This window comes from Varroa jacobsoni, unplaced genomic scaffold (genome assembly GCF_002532875.2).
Source record: "Varroa jacobsoni isolate VJ856 unplaced genomic scaffold, vjacob_1.0 contig00615, whole genome shotgun sequence".
Taxonomy (NCBI): Eukaryota; Metazoa; Arthropoda; class Arachnida; order Mesostigmata; family Varroidae; genus Varroa; species Varroa jacobsoni.
In genome coordinates this window covers 103,913-117,889 of record NW_019214499.1, presented here as the reverse complement: position 1 = coordinate 117,889, position 13,977 = coordinate 103,913, and the positions used below count along the sequence as shown (strand labels likewise).

The following is a 13,977-nucleotide window of genomic DNA, read 5'->3' as shown; positions in this document are numbered from 1 at the left end:
ACGGCAATCAGACTCGGTCCTGCAGAAGCCGCCTCTTCTCCGTAAACACGTATAGGTTTTTTTGCGAACCCGCACATAGGTCGCCCTGTTGCCCATGGCGGACTCAAACGACCGGCGGGAATTTCATAACCAGTTGCAGCTTCGTTCGGCCTTTCTTGGTTTGATTAATCTCTAGGCCACGGCGATTTGCCTTCCTCTCGCTGTCATTGATGTCACGACGTCGTACTATTACTCCCATACATGCGATTGATTTACTCTACATCTACATTATGCCTTTATATAGCGAGAGCGACGGAAATACCTAGGGCTTTATATGTTATCAGTGAGCGCCATACCAATATATACATACATACATATGGGGTTAACCAAAATCGATCTCTTATATATAATCGATCTACATTACAAACTGAATTTAGTTATAGCAAAGTTTATTGTTTGCACATAAACACATTTAGGAATTACAATATCTCTTTAAAACATTGTTCAGTCGGAAGGCTGCATGGACATCAGTGTTGCGTTGGCTAATAAATACTAGTTAAATAAAGTCAAGTGTGTGTAAATTAATCAATAAATTCACTATGCATAAATGAAATCGAAGTGGGCCGAAATAAAGGACGATTAACATCAATCATCTTTTAGATCGTCTATAACAATTAAGTTCAAGTGATCCATGTTCTTGCGAAACGCCTGTGCGCAAGCACAAAGTTACCTTAATGTAACTATACTGAAAGGGTTTACTGAAAGTCTGAAACTATCGTCCAGCTGAAATCGCCATATCTTTTCCAGTTTGTTAAAGTGGTGTAGTGAGTTATTATCGGAAACTCCAATTTAGATCCTGCCTTTTTTGTGCTTTTTATCTGCACTTTTATCAGGATGTGTACGTAAACATACTCATTTGCGCAGGGTAAGTATATCTATCTATGATCCACTTTATTTGGCTCTTATGGTGAACCGATCGAACAACAAGAAACGATAGTAGATAATGGAATGAATGCGTTACAAAGAGGGTAATCTCTGCGAAATCTTTCCTTGAGTAAAACGGCTTCCAGATTTATAGAGAAAGAGAAAAAAAATCCCCTTTAATCCGCATTAAATAATCTAATTTTATCAAAGCATCCTTAATGAGAATATTAACAAGAAGAAACACAAGAAATCAATAGACTCAGTATGCTCTATTCAACAACATTCTAAGCAAACAAATATTAATGACAAGTACATGCCCGTAGAATACATACTACCTCTGCGTCGTCTTCACTCAGAGCTATATTTCACCCCCTCCCATTGGCCACACCACTTTAGGAAAGAGGTGGACACCTGGTTGATGTATGCATTACGATGAGCCCCCTGGGAGATTCATTGTGTCCTTCTCCCACCAGGTGGGTAATACGCCCAGTCAGAGGACCAGCCCCTTCTCGATGCTTGATAAGATTCGTTAGCTGGCGCCTCAGCTGCTGCCGGTCCTGGGATCTTGGTAATAGATCGTCGAGTAAGGTGTTAACCGCGGCTGGCCGAAAAATGGGTCAGAATGGAAAGGCAGATACACTGCGAAGACAAGTCTTTAGGTCGAATGCCCCGAATGGACTGACCTGCGTATTAAATGCAAAGCTTCTCCAGTCGATATTAGTCAGTGGCTGAAAGAGAGTAGAGGCGAACTGGAAGTAATGTACGGCAAGACTGCGTCAGCATCAGCGAGAACGGCACTCACTCTAGCGCACATATTCCTATACATATACAAGAACAATTTTACTAAGGTGTTGTATTTTATATAGGGCCCAAGCCTACAACGGTAACTACAACGTTGTCTTGTTGGTTTGACGCTGATGGATCGACGCTGAAAGTGGCGGGAGTCCCTGGTCAGCTTTTCGAGAGTAACTAACATATGGAGAAACACGAGGAAGACTGTGCCGTTCAGACCCAAAGCTGCAATATGAACCTCACTCAGCATTTTACGTCGCAACAACGTTAAGTACTATCTTGTTTTAGCGTTGAATTCAAGAGTGTAATTTGGCTTTAGAAAGGCGTCGCCTGTACTAGCATATACTCATGGTTGATTACCTTTCATGCGATCATATTCTATTCCTCTGTAGAGGATTTACTGCTCGCAAACTACAGTGTCATCTGGGTATGCGTAATGTAGGGATGCCTATAAGAAGCTTCGTCAATAATTGATTTTTGTCGGATTGGACAGGATAGGGCAAAAGTGAAGTCACGTATATACAGCTGATGTTAGTGGTACATGTGGTTTGCCTGAAAAATAGGGTATATTATCCTTGCCACCGAGCATGTATGCGTCAACATCATTCGATACTTCAGTGCTCAATCGCCTCTAAATCTTACATAGGCACTTCGGTACTAGCAAAAACTTCTTACGCCTTTTCGCTAAACTCTCGAGCCCCTTCAATATAATGCTGAATGCTGATATTCCATCTACTACCGTAGATCGAAGAAGCTTCTAATTTTGTTGGGTCTCGTCCTTTGCTGAACCGACAAACAATAACAGATTAAATCTATTCGTAGTTTTATTCTAAAAGGGACCTTTCCTTGCACCGATATTTCCATAATGACCAAACCACTTGCTCCTGGTTAATTCCTGTAAGACGGTTGCAAATTACCAAACAATTTAACATTTATTTTTATGGAATCATCGGAGCATTTACTATTAACAATCATTTCGCAGGTTTAAGTTCAACTTCTGTATAGGATAAAAAACCATTTGTAACATTTGTTCCCCGCAAAACGTGCAGTGTGAAGCCTCATTTGCTTCAATTATCTATTCCACTCGAGGGTCGAAGTCGATAGGTCATTAGTAAAAAGAATTTACCTGTCTATGTAAAATATATTTGGGACAACAATATATATTGCGTATGTATATAAACATATGTCCTAGACACGGCTCAGACATCGCACCTCATCGGCTTTTCGTATAAACTATATAGAGATTACATGCTTTGCTTCAATTAATTTAATAAAACACTTACGAATGTTTCAAGAGCAAACTATTTGGCTTCATAAAGTTGCAGGTTCAGTTGATGGACAACAAGTTAAAGGTATGAGATGATTATGTGTAGTCCCTAATCCGTCGGTGTTATTTACCGTGGAACCTTGAGTGGCTGTATATTCTTGCCGATTGCGAGGAGGTTCGAGGATCCACACTCCAAGTTAATTATTCTGCATTTACTTCAGTGAATTTTATCAAACACTGAGGAAGTCATTAAGTATATGTTTCTGTTTTTATTTATTTTTTTCAAATTTTTAATCATTTTCGCCTTGAAATGAATGTTTTCGTCGTAACAGTCATTTCCCCGACGATACCGTCTGGTTAGGCGCCACTTACACCGATTACCCCCTGTCGCTCCCCACGCTCGGTAAAGCGTATGTCTGATCACGCAAGTGACGACACTATTAGCGATATGACAGCAACTGCAAAATAAATTATTATTCCAACGGACAAGTTAGCATGACTCTGTTTATGAGAAAATTCGCAGTAAGAATTGGCTCTGATAACATTTGAAGTTTCATTGCAGTCAACGGGGACGATTCTGAGGACTGTCTGAAGAATACTATTAGCGATTTCGTCCTGTGCAGACATGGCAAGTTGTCAGGCAGTGGTATTCTTACGATTTACTAGTATGCAATGGACAGACCACTTTTTACTTACTCCAATTTACTGATTGACTCGTGAGTTCCGGGATGTCCAACGATGCAGAAGTATTACGTAATGAAACTCTAATTACTACTAGAAACGATCCGGTCGGATTCATTTGCAACTAAATATAGGGTCGCATGCTCTGGCCACCGTATCTCTGATATTATGTTTGTGTAGCTTCTTCAGAACAAGCCTTTCTTCATGCCTATATTTCGACATTAGCGAAACAATAATCAGTGATACTGCGGTTGCTATGATTGTATCGAGTATTAAATTCTCAACTTACGACGGGAATGGCGCTTCTACAGAAAGTTCGCCCACTTAGAGAAACTAATAGGCGCTGCTCCATTTGACAGAATAGCATAATTATATTTGTTTACAAAAGTAGTGTTGAACGTACCACTGTTTTGTCAACGTTCCTATTAGAATCAAGATATTCATAATCCAGCTGTCATTATGTTCAGGTTCTGCTTTCTCATTCGAGAGTTGTTTTCTTATTGAGTATCAAGGGACTATTATGATGGCGTTCAATTTCAATACGTTGTTGAAATTTAATTACATTTTTACAACGTTTCGACAAGGTTTAGTTTATAACAAGTGTCCTGTGTCTATGAATAAATAAGGTACGATGCTATTTAATCTATCTAGACATATGTAACTTGTTTTCTGTGTTGTCCCGTTGACCGCATTATTAAAATCTTCGTATAATATTAGAAGTGGTTAAAAGTGTCGTCACAGAAAGCTGAATCCGATGCTCGTACCCGAAAAAACCAGTTTCATTTTATTACCTGGCGGGTATTTGGTAGTTTCAAGGAACTAGTTATTAGTTGAAGGCGGTACAAGTCCGTCTGTAATGGAAATATCTAGTAGTCGTTCGTGAAAATATATGACCAGAAAAGAGGCAGATATTTTCTGTTGATACTCCGTTCGTTTTTCATATAAACTGTCAGGCGCAACAGATCCGTCAGCCCTTTTTTTCGGCCTGTTCGGACCTTTTTTATGCACTCGGGTACGCTGAGGACGGGAGGTTGAGGAGGGCTGAGGACGCCGATGCATTATCTTGGAGATGATAGGTTATCACACATTGTCTACTAAACAGTTTCAACGACTATTTCAATTTGTAGCCAATTCAATTAAAATCTATTCGAACTCAACCAGCTCGGCAACGAGACCGTACCTGCTATTTACTAAAGGACATTATGAGCGATAACTAGATGTTGAGTTTCCCGCTGATTGGCACATGATAGTCAAAGGGTGTGGCCATCCGAGCACGAAAGTGCCATTGCGATAGGAAAGCTGTTGGCGTAAGTAATTTATATGGAAAGTCGCTTTAGTCGGACAGTGTCGTACATAAATAGAACGTTCCATCTGACAGTTTATAGTTGCACAAGGCTGACTGGCCAGGCTCTCATACGCCTAATTCTGCGTTGGCAGCTACACGCTTTTGAAGCGCTAAATTTGTCTAACTACCCTTGAAGTTACCGTAACTACATCAGAAGTAAAGTACGTTGATCGAACTTTTCCAACGAGCATTTCTAATGACTTTTTTTTCTGAAGAACATCTGACGTTTTTCGAAAGTTGTGATAACTTATTTTTGTTTATTAGCACGTTCGGCGATTACTTTTATTAGAGCGAGTATATTACGAACGGATGTGAGTAACTATTAGAACACTTTTTCTTAGCTATATTTAAATTATCGTCTCGTTGTGAGCCATTTTTTGCCATGAATTGACACTGAGTGTCCCGCATGCAAATGATTTCTATTCATATCGGTACGGGCGGCATGAGGGTTTTTCAAAACTCTTCTATCGCTGTTCAAAAAATGGCGCCGTTCTTGAGATTATCGAAAATCTATCAGAAGAATCAATTATTTTTTAGGGACTCGTCCAACAACACCGTGTTATTTCCTCTTGTAGCGGCGATTTTACTTACGCTCGCAGAGGGGTTCGTGACGACTGATTTCGTTCGTTTTCATTTTTTTGTACCGTTTTTTGGTATAGGAGCGTGCGAAAGGTCCAATACGACTGTGCAAGTGGCTAACTCACATTGATAAATTTTGAGCTAAAGTAACGATTTTCATGTATAGTACTACCTAGAAGCCAAATGTTAGCTCGAAATATCCTTACATAAAAAAAAAAAGCACAAAGATATAGTTACTGGTGAAAATTTCAAAACCCGCGTGGTCAACACGACAACGCAATGGCCGTTAGCTTCTGGAACCCACCCTCTTTTTGAGTTGCACTAATCTAAATCTATAACAGCATCGTATAGCTTATTTTGTAGAATGTCAACAATCTTTTTTAATATTAAATCTATTATTCTTTTGAAGTGTACTTTATACCCAGATAGGACACTCAATGTATAACATGGCAAGTTACCTGTACTATGCATATGAGTTACCATTTGTTTCACAGCGCTGATACAATTTTGGTGAGCACTTGCAGCACGATTGGTTTCTTGGTACAACTCAAAGGATATGTAGATGCGTAAGTCAAGCGTGCTCTCAATCCAGGATCACCTAAAGAGTAACGAAGTTAGGCATAACTAGGTCAGTTGGTAATAACACCTACGAAAATTAGCTCCGAATTCACTGGATCAGATGAGAACGTCACCGATGTTCCCACGAAATCAGAGATAGAACCTCAGACTATTACAAGGTCTTCATAGCGCATGGAGGTTCTCATTAAGTTCTCCAAAGTGCAAGGCACGATTAATAAAGAAACTACTTTTCCTATTACAGAGGATAATTTTAGCCTGTAATAAAAGGTGTACTATTAATTCATTACTCGTATAGACAACATGCGTGCTGTTTTCTAACTAAGACCCCTATTTTGTTGACGCATGCGGCTATGTGTACTTCAAGGATCGCATGTTTATAAAGGAACCGTTTTAGTTTTTCTTCGGCTAAAGTTGAAGGGTTCGAACTCAAACCAGTTGCCGAATATATGTCTATGCGGTATATAAGAACTTATTTGGTAACTGAAAAAATATCGCAGAATCTTGACCGGTGACTGGACTTACTTGGTTTCTCCATTCGCGTATTATTAGTTTAGCTCTGTTTGACATTTTTAGCTATTTTATGACCACTAGATCTAACTGTTTCTCACGTAAAAGCGTACGGTAAGAATGCAGTGCACCGAAAAGTATTGAATTCAATCGCTTTACATCCCCCAATGTGAATTGCATCTCACTGCCTTGAGGCTACAAATGCCAAACCAATCTGAACTCATGTACAGCAATCTTTGTTCATTGTCGTTGGCCGTCAGCTGATAGGTTTATTTTCCTAGTATGTAGTAGTAGTAGTTTTTTCAAAATTAAACTCGAAGTGCGTAGGTGGATTCACCTGTGAATGGGGGAAACTTACGGAAGTTAATGTATACTTTCAACACAATCAAAGCATCAACACCCTCTGGAATGTTAGCTGTTGAAAGTTAGCAGCTTTCATTAATTATCTCTCTAGTAAAAAGTTGATAAGTAGAAGAAATACCTACTTGCCTAATTCACTCTAAAGCTGATATACCGAAAGAACTAATGTTTCGAAGGGATTTTTTTTCCTACGATTAATTTCTAGACGAAATTTTCTGATCTAATTTGAAATTATCTCAAGGCTCTGGCTGGCAAAGTTTTTTTTCACAGGAAAATGAAATTTTTATGCTTTCACTAGCGATAGAGAAAAATGTACACGAGTTCATTTTAGCAACTGCCCCGCATGACGGGGCTACGTGGCTAAAATTATCAGGCCATATCAGAACGACTACGGCTCCAGCAGGCATCTAATCTAGGCTTACTATAGCGTTGTTTACTTACCGCGTCAAGGCTCAGCCAAGCCACTGTTCCTGTGTAGAATTCATATGGAAGAACGAGCAGACACGTAACGATATGTAGGCCTTTACAACCGCTCAACGGTAAACAACAACTGATTAAATTGAGTAACAGAAAAACAATTGCCAGGAAATTGACCAAATAGCGTTGCGTTTTAAATATTTAGAACTAGAAGCGAACTTTTGCTATTTTAGACTCTTCGACATTTCGATGCGAGAGCAGGACACTATGAAACGTAATCTTTGAAGTCCTTTTAAACCCTTACGGGAACCACCTTAAATAATCCATCGGTGTTGCCCGATATATATATATATATATATATATGTATATATATATATATTTTTTTTTAAAAACTAACCAAGTGTAGTTGATTTCTTTTTCGCACAGAGTTTTTAACTCGAGAAACTATTGGTTTATTATTTGGAATATTGTTTTATTTCATGAATACGTCGTGCTATGCCTGTGACACGCTGTTAGTTCATGTTCTTTTACAGGAATAGGCTATGCGATTGGACACGAACGGACCGAGTGTATTTTTCTCTATTGGCTTAGCTAATCGAAAGCCGCGCACAGTGGATACGACTTGTGGGATGTTGGTAACAAATTTTTTATTCATCACGGCACGAAGCATCACGAAATTTAAGTAAAACTTTACTGTACTGAAGATAGATAAGTTCTAATTACCCTGAATACTTTTGATAAAATAATTAAGTCTTAATTATTAAGGGGCATGTAGAAGCAGCGGGTAAACTTTTGCGTAAGACAGAAGGTTAACTATCGCTTCTAATGGAAAACGATGTTTCTGTAACGTAGTATTCCGGTCAACTAGTAGCCTCAACAACATCGAAATTTTCCAGTATTGCATCGTTTTGTTGAAGCCTCCAACAAAATTACATCTAGACGCCGTCTGACCTTTGACAACAAGCTCATCATTCCTCAGAAACGTGTGTGTCTGAGCAGAGTGAGGTTTCCAGCAAGTACTATATGTGATAAAGGGTGGCTACTTCTCACTGGCCCAAAGTCGAATTATCACACGACAGTAAAAAATCGTCTTGTCTAGCAAAACCTAAATGAACGCTGAAAATCATATGAACATGTTATTAATAGCAGTTGGTTAATTAATAGTACTATTAATAGTAGACGTGAATTTTATTTAAATAATTATTTTCTCAATTTACGAAACAGGTAGCTTAGCCTTAGCTTACAAAAAATACTTGAACTCCAAGGCCGCCATGCTCATTGTTCATACTCTTTGTAAAACCTTTTAGTTTTAATTTAAACATACTTCACTTATACTAGTGAATTTAATATACTATATATTTAATATACAACAAACTGTCAATATCTTATAATTGTCTTCATTTACGATTATTATTAATTCGTGAAAAATAAAACCAATAAAAATACGGCACTAATGAAATTGTGTTCATAGAAAAATCCTTTTACATCATTTAATACAGTACCAATGGATACAAACTTCTCTATTTCCCATTTAGTTGGCTATGACTCATATATCATAGAGTTTAGATTAAACTTTATATCATCTGTCAGATTAGCAGGCACTCTATCGACATCGGAAATTGCCCCGCTGTGTTTTGTACTAACCTGTTATAGCTTTAGAACGCTCTCTTGCTGAGACAGGTGTTGATAATCACTCGGAGAGGACAGAAAAGCGGCTGCTAGCTAAAATTATAAAAATAGAGCGGGAAAATTAAGCACTCCTACACAATGCTATCTTCATCAACAGCTTGTTATCATATCAAGCAGATTAGCCTTAATACTAGAGCAATATGGAATTTTAATATGGATTTCATTTAGATTCGTTGCAAATAGCGATGAAATCATTCGAGAACAGATTATTAAAACGGCCATGCTCATGTATTTTTTACGTTTCATTGTAGTCCACTCGATAACCGGGCGCACACAGACCTACCATTACGTCAGCCTAAATGACCGACTGACAACGAACTTGTCGTTACTTCGAAATCGGCCAGACACAGCGGGCACACGGTAGCTATAATCACGATACGATGTTGCTATAAAATCTGTGCCGAAAGCGAAGGTGGTCCACAAAAAGAGAAACCGCTCGATCTTTTAACAACGTCTAATGTGCTAGTGTCTCCTCAACGGTCTCACGATGAAGTCGTTCCTGAATAGCTCTGCACTTCTCCTCCTAACCAGTTTATTACTACTGTTGACTATTAAGTTTGCATCGGCAGCTGTGACGAAAGCCAGATTGGAAAGTGTAGGACGTGAGGATCCCAGTTCCACCGTGACGGGAAAAACCAGACCGAGCAAAAGTAGAAGTGGCGAGGTAGTATGATTGCTTATTGTGAAGACCTACCTACCTACCTACCTACCACAGCCAATAGTGGCGCCCATTCAACCTATAACTGGCATGTTTTTTAATCGTATATAGGCATTTTCTGCGAGTTGAAAAATGATGGCCTCTAAACAGACAGTAGAAGTGAATGTTTTTATCGAGATAGAAAGATAGAGATAGATAGATAGAAAGAGAAACTTGAATTGTGTACCGTTCAGGCCTGATATTGTTCGTTGCCATTCGTGATACAAGCACGAATCGTTTGCGATCGACACGAAGAATGAAACGTACAGCCAGCGACCATAGATGCGAGTAGAACAAGGGATTCTATGGTGAAAATACTGAGTTCAGCTATTATATAATGCAGAAAAACATTCATTGCCTATTAGGCTTGAGTTTGACCTTGTCTTAGTTTGAAGCAGTCTTTTAAGGAGCCGACGTTTTCAAGGCCAACGCGAAAAACAGTTACCATCAGATAGAGATGCTTCTTAGCATAGCCGGTGTCTGAAAAACATTCATCTAAACAAAACTATTGTCACCGTGATCTTTGAATGTTGTTTTTAGCTGAGCTGGTTGAATTTATTCGCGATATCTATGCTTGCACCAAAATAGCAATCCAAAACCGAAACAAATTTCTAAGTATTTGGAAAAAATTTAGCTGGAAAGGATAATTAATGTGAGAATCATGTTGAGTTCGATGGACAAAATGACATACCGTAGAACAGATAGGCAAGACCTTTTGGACAAAAGGCAAGACAAGCACTATAGTACTTAGCGATGGCAGGCATGTTTGCTGCGGTGCATGTCTATGGGTAAACGAACCACCGAGTATCGTACTAGGTGTACTACGAGTACCCTATATTTAGGTCATTTCAGAGCTCTAATTATCAAGCTGACTGAAAGAGGGCACCTGTTTGATTTATATGAAATATAGAAACGTTTATAGGCCGGGTATATTAACGGCATTTTTTATGCCACACAAGCTTCCTTTGTTTAGGTTAATCAAACCTAAACGTCCTTTTTTCTGACGTCAAATATGAGTCAGTCGAATAGTATAAGCGGCGTCAATAAAATAGACCAAAGGGCCATGTACTGACATCTGTCCATGCCCCTCGATTGTTCGGAATTGAACCGGATTCAGGAAACGCAGAAAGCGAACAGAACCTATAATAGTTGATAGATTACATCTATGTAAGTAGCATACGGCAAGGTAGCACTATGAGCTGACAGATCTATTTCTATTTCAATAAAGAGGTAGAAAATGCCAGTTATTATGCTGTTATACATCACGTGCTGTGCCACAGCACCGTGCAGACCCGCTAGCAATAATTTGCGGCCAAGATAAAAAAAAATTGACTCAACGCGGTGCCCAATGGGAACTTGTAAATATGTCATACATAATTTGTGAATTCATTCATTTGAATATATATATATATATATATGAATATCTAAATGAAGATGTCGTTCTATTGAATTCCTGATTCCTTAAGGATAACTGGAAGGGTACGTTGAGAAGGAAACTTCAGTCTAAATAATCTGAATTATTTCCTCCTCGCCACTCTTTTCGACTAATTCCGTGTCTGGCCGTTGACTGATAGACATATTTATTTGTAAATTTAATTGTACTAACGGCAATACGTGATCCTGTGTGTAATGAAAAAATTTAATGTGACAGCCCTGTTTCGCTATAACAACCTACGCAGTGGCAGATTTTTGCGATCGCGGCTGAGATAAATGATTGGACTAATTAAATAACAGTAAGTTAATGATATAATAACAATCTATTAATAACATATCGAGCAAGACATTTCTTGCCTATCTATGACCACAGATACAAACATAAGTAGCGATAACGATTTCTAAAACAGGATTGGAACGTGAGCGAACATCCCCTCGACTTCAATACAATACACGACAGTGTGAGGGCATCTATACGAGAAATCCAACAAAACCTAACAGCAAAAAATAACGCATCGCAAAGTCACTTAACTGAATATCGATCTGCCACAGTCCAGGCTTGTCAGATAAGTGTATTCTACGACTGCGCTCACGTCTTCATACGTCGGGATGAACTTCAGTCATATTTTACAGGTGAGCATACACTAACTTCCTGTGTAACTAACGCTAATTTTCTCTAGGGTACGTGAGCTAAACCTGTGATGGCAGACGCGCCCGCCCGAAAAAGCTGCGGTTTGTGGAAATGGGACATCGTATCGTCCATTGTTAATTGTCGGAATATATTAGTTCAACTGTATGTACTATGGGGTAGTGCCTTACGCTTCCCTTTATTGCAACGGCCCAGATCGATAAAAACTTTTGCCCCACGTGTGAAGTGCAGTTGACCAAGGTCTTTCCTTATTCGTAAACGACTACACGCATTAGATAAAATTGGCATATTACCAGATGATCGACAATGTAACTTGCTCTATGACACTATATATAATATGGAAGTTTCCTTTTCTTGCTGACAGTTAAGGCTTCAACCCTCTCTGAGTGCCAGTTCAAGTGGGCAGAATGTACCTCGGATAAATTCATGGTAAGTTTGAATGCATATGTGCATAAATGTCATTAAAGTAGTGTGCTACTTGAATAACGACGCAGACGTCGCTTAGTAGGACAAAACGTCGATTTTGTTTGTGAAGTCATTGTTTTTTTAAGGACCGACAGTTACGAGACGCTTAACTCTTACTGATTATTTATAACACATGAGTTTGCTCAGACACTGATTGGAATGGCCAAAGATCAAATTTAGTCAGATTTTTTTTACTATGAAGGTATGCCTATGAATGAGATGCGAGGGTTTACACTCATGACTCTAACGCAGCGTTACAAAAAAAAGCTAAAGCGCCAAACCATATCGACCGCAACTAGGGTCCGTGAAAGCTTCAACACTATAGCGTGTGATTGTAACCGAAAATCATGCAAACACTTGAAATAAATGCACTTGAATACAGGATCAGAAAAAAGATTTAAAGTTTTAAGCTAGGAACGGAAATAGCTGTGCGTAAGTCATGCGCCCAATCGAAAACGTGGGCGGGAAATTGCCAGATGACTTGTCCCAGGTCGACACGTAATTTCCTAAATTTTAGTGCCCTTCGAGTAATTGCATTTACAGTATCGCCTAGACACTTAATCAATGACTCCATTCCTTACCATACCCTTTAAATAACCTTGTCCACGTGTCAACTTTATAACTTAATGTGGATAGTGCTTATTGAACGTGTTTTTCTTAATGATGCATAGATGACCCTATTACCCTTCGAGTCAAACACGTAGCGTTTTACGAGCGTACGTTACGGCGTGACCTATTAGTACCGAATGCACTTTGTCGTAGATATCCAGCGACAGTAGGACAAATAGATAACGGTAACAAGTGGCCGCTGGATATGCGTATGGAAGTACCGTTTTTTGTTACATAAATACATACATAAAGTCGTATATGGAACACCCAAATCAGAGGGATCGTAATCTAGCCTAACCGTTATTTTTTTATGATTACCAATTTTCAGGACTGCCTCCGAAAAGGCAAAGGATGCCAAAACGCAGCTACGATGAGCTCGCCAACAACGAAAACGGCGGTCTACTAAATAGATTTCAACTGTGACTTCGCCCACAAAGTATGCGCAAATAAAGAATAACCGATGGACAAAAAATCATTTTCAAGGAACCAATTTTGATTATGCTGCACGTATTGAGTGAGCGATTGGTTACGAAGATTGTATTAAAATGATGGAAATTTGACTAATAAATGCTGCTTAAATATTTTCCATATTCTCTTCCATAAAATATATCCTCTATATCACTCAAGCTCTTAGACTGTTTAATAGAAAGCATTACTAGGTTCTCCCGCGGCATCTAGCACACACACCCTTGTATGTAAAAACGTTTATTTTACACACTTATTGATATTTAGAATCGTTACGTTCGCTCACCTGGGGAGACGTTGCAGGGTGCATGTGTACGCCTATAGTTTGGGTTAGCCTTACACGAATTGTCATATGCTGCCGCTAGGCACTGCTTCAGGTGGCTGCCCTCATAATCGAACAGAGTGTGCCTACGCTCAGTTTCGAACCTAGACCATTTCATGTGTGTATGGTACGCAGAGTCTAAATGTTGTACTTCACACGTGATAATATAGAGAATCTCGTAGGCAATATAATGCTACTTCACAGCAGACTGTTCCAC

General features: G+C 39.0%; 1 protein-coding gene and 1 long non-coding RNA gene across 2 annotated transcripts; one reads left to right on the top strand and one right to left on the bottom strand.

Moving 5' to 3' along the window:
* Window positions 1–2,937: 2,937 nt before the first annotated feature.
* On the bottom strand, window positions 2,938–7,739 carry LOC111271435 (uncharacterized). Its single transcript, XR_002686865.2, has 3 exons — window positions 7,455–7,739; window positions 6,048–6,165; window positions 2,938–3,420 (listed from the first exon to the last, which is right to left on the bottom strand). It is a non-coding gene; the product is annotated as an uncharacterized LOC111271435 (long non-coding RNA).
* A 1,692-nt stretch (window positions 7,740–9,431) lies between these two features.
* LOC111271434 (uncharacterized) lies at window positions 9,432–13,557 on the top strand. Its single transcript, XM_022852219.2, has 4 exons — window positions 9,432–9,783; window positions 11,661–11,883; window positions 12,264–12,328; window positions 13,302–13,557. The coding sequence occupies exons 1-4, from the start codon at window positions 9,607–9,609 to the stop codon at window positions 13,377–13,379; spliced, it is 543 nt and encodes a 180-aa protein (XP_022707954.1). The 5' UTR covers window positions 9,432–9,606; the 3' UTR covers window positions 13,380–13,557.
* Window positions 13,558–13,977: the final 420 nt, after the last annotated feature.